The 7,459-nt window shown below is 38.6% G+C and overlaps 1 protein-coding gene across 2 annotated transcripts; it reads left to right on the forward strand.

Moving 5' to 3' along the window:
* Nucleotides 1-1,122: 1,122 nt before the first annotated feature.
* LOC144345424 (uncharacterized) lies at nt 1,123-4,635 on the forward strand. 2 transcript variants are annotated; one of them, XM_078006853.2, is made up of 2 exons: nt 1,123-1,503; nt 3,682-4,635. In XM_078006853.2, the coding sequence occupies exons 1-2, from the start codon at nt 1,252-1,254 to the stop codon at nt 4,033-4,035; spliced, it is 606 nt and encodes a 201-aa protein (XP_077862979.2). In that variant the 5' UTR covers nt 1,123-1,251; the 3' UTR covers nt 4,036-4,635. The 2 variants fall into 2 exon arrangements, with proteins under 2 accessions (XP_077862979.2, XP_085349704.1); XM_085493578.1 differs by having other exon boundaries at nt 1,123-1,482.
* The last annotated feature ends 2,824 nt before the right edge of the window (nt 4,636-7,459 follow it).

The following is a 7,459-nucleotide window of genomic DNA, read 5'->3' on the forward strand; positions in this document are numbered from 1 at the left end:
TATCGACTCATCTTAACAACGTGACGTCACTGGTGTGGCGTGTGGAGTCAAAGCCTGTCTACTTAGTAACAAAGGTCATTGACCTCATAGTCGTCAAACTTCCTTAATAGATTGTCTGATATCTCCGTCATCTCAGTCATTATGAATATATTCGTCAGATATCGAACGACATGTATATTACACCGCACTGGAACAATCGGTCACAGAACAAAGAGTTAGGTCACGTGTAGTGTTATAGCCTCTGTGAGGGAAGAGCGGTTATTTAGCTGAGGGCTGTGTACTAGTACTATTTTTCTCATAGATGTTTTTCCACGCCGTTTTTACTATCATTATTATTCTGTAGTATTTGTGAGCCAGGAATAAGTAGACCTTGTGTTAAATAACTCAGCCCGTTTGCGGTTTTGGTGGCGCAAAACGAAGTTTACAGTAAACATAATTATTATAATCTGCCTAAGATTTTAGACCCAGTCCAGTTTGACTTGGTTTTGCATTCATCATCGATGCCGAAGCACGAACCACGAGGCTCCAAAATGTGCTTTGAAAATACACTCTTTTTTTCTTTATCAGTTAAATTCATGATATTGTTACCGTGAATTATCTAATTTATCATTCCAGTCTTCATTTGCATATTTGCATATTTTTTTATTTTAAAAAAGCGATGGGTGAACTTAAATAAATCTATGCGATAGATATGCGTGATTAATTGTAGTATTTATGCTTAATGAATTTCTGATAATCATAACCGCGCGATACCTCCACATTCAAGTTTCTAAACAACATGTCGAGTGGGTGCAATATTTTTGCACGACATAGATGAATGTCAATGGAGCTTCTTTGAAAAATGTAGCTACTTTTTCGGCATTAAGCGTCCGGATGTGTATAATATATCATTTACAATACCAACACGTGGACACGGTGTATTGTGTAATTTCTGGTGTGACATCATTACTACGCATGTTTTGAAAAATCTCACATATCATATTAAAACAACAGCAAACGGTGATTTGTGTGATATCTATAGTCTGCAAGTAGCAGCAGGCAGACATCAAATATTGGCGCGAAACTGTTATAAGTAGCAATACATTTTATTTATAGGTTCTCCGGTAAGCCATTTAAAAAAAAAAACTATTTTAGTATTTTTTTTTTTTTCGTTTTCAATAAGGCTGTTTTCTGAGAGCTGTTTTGGATGTGGATTTTACAAGGAAATGACCCGGAGATTACTGAATTCATGAAGGACACAATGTCGTGCAGATGATGTTGATAACGCATGCCTTTAAACAAATACAACGTAAAACTTTAACCCGGACAGTGTACTCGACAACCAGTGACATCCGACAACACAGTGTACAGGTCGACAAAATGATGTTGCCGAAGGCTAGCATTCACAGTGTTCTAATTTTGTTTGTCGTAGTTTGTCTTGGATACGTAGTCGATGCTGCGTTTGATGGAGACTTGGAGTCTCACGGACGACGAGATGAGAAGGTAATTAGACACAGCATCAAGGTAATTGTACATAAAGCCCGTAAGTGGTGTTGGCTGTTGTTATGATGTCCGCCATGATTGTTGCGTTTTACAGGTTATCGAACAGTTACCATATATCTGACGTGTTAGGTGTGTATGTCTATAATCAGCAATTAAATCTCGATATATGTTGCTTACTAGCCCCTGTATACAATCGACAATGACCACTGCGTTATCTTTGTATTCGAGGTTAAAATCACCACTACTTTAGTATATGCGTGTTGCGGGCATGTTTACATAATGAATAACCAGAATAAGCTCAGTTCACGCAGTCAACAGTCTGTATATTTGTGAATATAGACCCTATCCACTATATTTGTAGCTTTTCCTTCCATTCATGTACAGCATTCCCGGCAAGTACCCCCCCCCCCCTAGAATCAATGGAGTAAAGTTGCGTCTCAGATGTGGGTCAAAGTTCATGTCGGATTACATAGGTCTGTGTTGTGTACCCGCACAATCCAGACAAGTCAGATAACATCCCTTACACTCCCACAACATCAGTAAATATGATACCAAAACAACACCTAACACAATGTACACTGTATACGAGAACAAACCAAATCAATGCGGCTAATTTATGGGCTTCTTCAAGTACTTGTGTTGGATATCACGTTATTCTACAGACAAAATAAACACCTTTGATTCAGCTGCTCTAAACTATGATTTGTGAGCCGAAACTAACAAACAAACTAACGCTATTGTGTATTCACATGTAAATAATAGAACGTATTAATAATTTTGTGCGCATGCGCAGTTTCTTATTTGATCTTAGGAATACTATTTCGTATACGACGAAAACAATATGTCAGTACTTTACAGTAGACACACAACCAGTTGGTGTATGATATGGAATAAGATATTACTCAAAATATTTATAATTTTTCATAATAATTATTATATAACCGTATCCGATTCCAGGTTGTACAGCTACAGGTCTAGTGTTACATTACAAGTGATTACTGAAAATAAGTTCCATGCGGTTCCCAGTTCACATGTCAACACTGGAGAATATGATATTCAATTGTACACGATGATCCGGGTTAAGTGAAGTGAGGTCGCAGCTGCTCTGTAATAGACCATTTTCCGTTCACTGCGAGAATCACGCGTTATGCGTGAAATCGAACGTAAAAACAGGACAACAAAGGTCATAGTGTCGTAGTCGCGTCAAACATCGCGTGGGATTCGACAAACGCGAAATTATTTCGGGGTCCATCGGGGACATTTCCATGCTTAATAATGTGCTGTCCACATTTGATGATAGGCAATTTCGATTAAGTAAGGGTATTCGGAAGCAATATTCCTCTGTCGAAGATCGGCCGGTCAATGTAAGCTACGAAAAAAAGAAATTCTAGTTCAAAATCAAATCGTTCGATTTTTGCGGCAGACGTTCGACGCGCGTCTTTCATGCATCTCGCGAGATCTCGCAATTGTACGGAAAATATGCAAAATGATTTAAAATTACTAAATTTGGCAATTAAGACTACCGACAGTATATATATATATATATATATATATATATATATATATATATATATTAGTAGTTAGTAGTTAACTAACTTAAAATGGTGAACTGAACAGTTTGAGTATTTTAATGTAATCATACAGTCATCCCTGTATCATTACGCGTATTGTACAGTCACAGTGAGTTTCGTCAAACATAAATGTATAGACCAAATGAATCATTTTCTGTCATGGTCATGTGACAGTCACCGGGTCACGTGACATGTGCAAATATGACACGTGATATTTACTCTTGGTGTGGCAACCAACGGGTTGAAGGTCTAAAACTGCCCCGGATTTCCGTTGAAACGTGTGGCATATCGATGAAAGAAATATTATTTCAAGTTTTACGGCTGACTAATAACAACTCTGAGAGAGGAATTGATAACAAAAATAAACTGCGCATACTATTGTTTGTCTTCACTTAGGACGGTGTGGCTGTAGTGAACGCTTTCCTCCTTTACATGGACCGCGTTTTTAATAAATAATTTATGTTGTCACTTTTTTCTGTAGGATTTAGTTTCAAATCAATCTCTAAGTATATTTTTTTTTTAAATCTACGCCCCCCCCCCCCCGTGTTTTAATCCTGATCTATATTCTTCTCGCCGTGACGTATAGGATGTTGTGATTATATACTAATCTTGTTTTAATTTGTCTCAGGATCTTGAATTTTCTATCGGTCACATCTTAGAACGAGGTCGTCGTTCATCTGAAAACACAACGGAAGATGGTAACCCCTGGCTGGAGCCAGTCGACGATACCATAGTGTGGTCCATCATCGGAGCAACACTTGCCGTAGCTGTTTTCGTTATACTTGCAATTACACTATGTTCCTGTATGTGTAATTCGTCTACCGAGAAGCGGACGCAAGAACGAAAGCGACAAGAGTTACAGGCTGAAATCGACGACGAACTGATATCATCTCGTAATCGCCTGGACAATCATTACGATTCACATCAAAATGATCAGGAAATGTGGGCTTGGAGTAGAGATTCTCCCCCATATATGACTTGATAACTCTCTTACAACTTGAGCAATACTATTGAAATCCGAGACTACTAGATTGAATTAAATAATAATTAAAGACACACATACGCTATGAGAACATAATATTTTTAATTATGCCGTTTGCTACTGTCTATGTTGATGAATATAATAAATTATGATTCATCATGGACGTTGTTATTGCAGCCCCTGATTCGACCGATGAAACGTTGACATTTTCTAATACGCATGTTCGCCGTTTATTTGGTACGTACACAAAAATTCTCTGCATATGCGTCTTTATTTATCAGAGAACGAATACTACAGTTTGGTCAGTAAAGGCAACTCAGTCCAGTTCGGTCCTCATCATGCAGTATCAAACAGCACTGTTAAAAATATTGTGTTTGTAATATTGTATTACGGTTTATATCAACCATGTAATTATTTTTATACAGTTTTGCGATTTAATGCAGTTGATTATTATTTACTCATTTTAAATTGGTTGAAGAATTTTGAAACTAATATTTATATGTATAGACATAATTAAAACTTATGTGACAAATATGTTATAAAGTTGTGTATATAAAATTGTTTTGAGTTGTTTTCAAAATAAATTTTATTCATGCAAAACACGTGCAGATACAAAATTGATGTTCTACAAATTAGACAACGGATGATGTTCCGTTCATTGCGAGATCTCGCATAGTACGTGAAAGGTGCGAACCGAACGTCTGCCGCAAAAATTGAATGACTTGATTGTGAACTGGAATTTCATTTGTTTATAACTAAATATGAAAATGTCAATCTCTCAGTTGGAAATATGACGTTGAGATGCCATTACTTCATCAAAACTGACCATCATCAAATGCCTGTAGCATACTAGTATTGTGCGTGGACATACTTTCGCGTTTGCCGAATCCTTACGCAATGTTTTGACGCCAATATGGCGCATCGACTTTCAATTTTGTTTGTCCTGATTTTTCATTCGATTTCACGCATAACGCGGAATCTTGTAGTGAAAGGAAAAATGGTATATTTTCACTCGGGAAGGTGATCGACACCGTGACTAATTAATTGAGTTTCTTCAAATCGAACTGTTCAAATATTGGCAGTATACATTAATCCGTCAGTGCAAATACAGTTTTCTAAAGTAACTGAACAATTGCATCTCATTCTTGAAAAATCGAATTTGTCACCCCTTTCGGCTTATTGTTACATACTATCCTAATAAAGAACATAATGTAATAACAGTCAAGATTGTAATTGAATCTACTACACAAAGATAACCTACAACGTAATGCGAGTCAACGTTATCTCAACAATGGTATCTTAATGACCGATAATGTAACAAGAACGACGTGTGCATGCCCGAAAACAAAATTAAACAATTCCGAAGATTTCACGTAATTCTGAACTAACCATGATAGAGTAACAGTGTGTATTAGGCAGCTGCTGCATCGAGTATGTCTATGGCTCATAAACCAAAAAGTAAACTCGCTTAACGTGTCATTCTGATCTCACGCCGCCAACGCTCACATAATTCATGCATGAGCCGGCAAGGGCCATCGTTGTCAGATGATGCGTGGTGTTGAAGACTCTGGTAAATGAGCTTCGGTCAATATAATGTGTGTCATAAATATAAATACGAGGGGCGTTCAATATGTAATGCCCCTGACCCATTTTCCATAGCAGGAGATTAATGAAACTTGGTACAGTTATTAGTCTTTCTCTACAAAGGAACCACCCAGAGTTATGCATTTCTCCCATCGTTTGATGCAGCACTGAACACCGTTTTTGTAGAACACCCCAGGTTGGTCCTCCAACCACGTTGTAACTTCAGAAATCAAGGCTGCATCATCTGGGAAACGCTTTCAAAAACAACTTCATGGCTGGGAGATGAAAGTCAGAGGGTGCAAGGTCAGGGGAGTAAGGGGGATGGGGGGAGGATTTCATAGCCACACGCCCGTGCTTCTGATCTGGCGACATGCGAGTTGTGGACCGGAGCGTTGTCCTACAGGAGGAGGATACCTTTGCCGATCTTTCCCCGCCTCTTGATTTAGATAGCTTCTTGTAATTTCATCAAAAGTGAAGCGTAATAGGCTCCTGTAATTGTGGTACCCTTTGCCAGGAAATCTGTCATCACTACTCCGTCCTGGTCCCAGAAGACTGTGAGCATGACCTTGCCAGCGGAGGGCTGCACCCTTGCCTTCTTTGGAGGTCGTGAATCGCAGTGCTTCCACTGCATTGACTTGGCTTTGGTCTCTGGATCATAGTGATGGACCCAAGTTTCATCCTGTGTTACAGTAATCAGTCTTTTGAAAAACTTTTACTCATCTTCTTGGCACATCTCCAAATTCATCCTGGAGCACTCAACGCGTTCTTGTTTCTGGAAAGGTGTGAGCAACCTGGGAATCTATCTGGCAGACACTTTATGCATTATGCAAATGGCCATGAATGTTAGTTTCCACAGACCCTGTACTAATCTTGACCTCTATTTGGCGAACAGTAATGCGTCGATCATCCAAAATGGCTGCCTCAACTTAACGGACAGATGCCCCATCAATGGCAGAAGAAGGACGACCAGGTCTGGAAGCTGTTTCCACAGACTTTTGGCCATGTTTGAATTCACGATGCCAGCGTTTTACAAGGTCATATGGTGGGGCATCATCCCCATAAGTTTCTTTCATTTCATCTAAAGTCTCCTTTAGGATCACTGCGCGCCACTCAACTGGCTCCATTTCACACCTGACTCAGTCAAACACTTGTAAATCAGACACCACAATTAGTTCAGAGCTGTTTTTGCAACATAACCCATGGAAATGTAAATCATTACACATGCAAAATTTCATCTAGATCAGACAACTGGAAGTGGGTCAGGGGCATTACTTGTTGAACGCCCCTCGAATCGTCATTAATTTGAATTAATTTGAAAAATTGATTGTCGATCTTTAGGTATTTCTACATTAATAAATGTTATTGCAACTTGGTAAATGGATTAGGGTATGATTACAAAATAATGTGTTGGCTCACTGTAGTGATTTGTTTGATTAAATAATAATTACCAGGCGCAAGATGCTTTTGTAAATTTAATTAATAGTGTAGCGCGTATCACGTACTGTGTCATATGTAGTGTGTCGATCAACGCTCACTAAACAAGTATTTACGCTAAGAAACACGACAAGTGTCCACCACGCAGAGTAGCATGAAACCCAACAATACGCACGACATTCAACGCATTGCGCTCTGTCCAATGCGTGCGAATGGTATACTAGCTTTAGAGTTTTCCAGTACTTGTAATAATTGAAGACCTCAATTATTGTGTTTTGAAAACGTCTGAATTTAAAATGAAACTCTAAATCCTATTGTTCATACCCGTCCTCTTTGACAGCTTTTGCCAGATTTTGTTCAGTTATGATAGCGCCCTCATAGATAGGTTTCTCAACGATATTGCATT

The sequence above is a fragment of the Saccoglossus kowalevskii genome, chromosome 19 (assembly GCF_978046115.1).
Source record: "Saccoglossus kowalevskii chromosome 19, keSacKowa6.1, whole genome shotgun sequence".
NCBI lineage: Eukaryota > Metazoa > Hemichordata > Enteropneusta > Harrimaniidae > Saccoglossus > Saccoglossus kowalevskii.

Coding starts and splice junctions, on each gene's coding strand:
- LOC144345424 (XM_078006853.2), top strand. CDS start 1,252: ATGATGTTGATAACGCATGCCTTTAAACAAATACAACGTAAAACTTTA. Junction 1,504..3,681: donor TAATTAGACACAGCATCAAG/GTAATTGTACAT, acceptor AATTTGTCTCAG/GATCTTGAATTTTCTATCGG.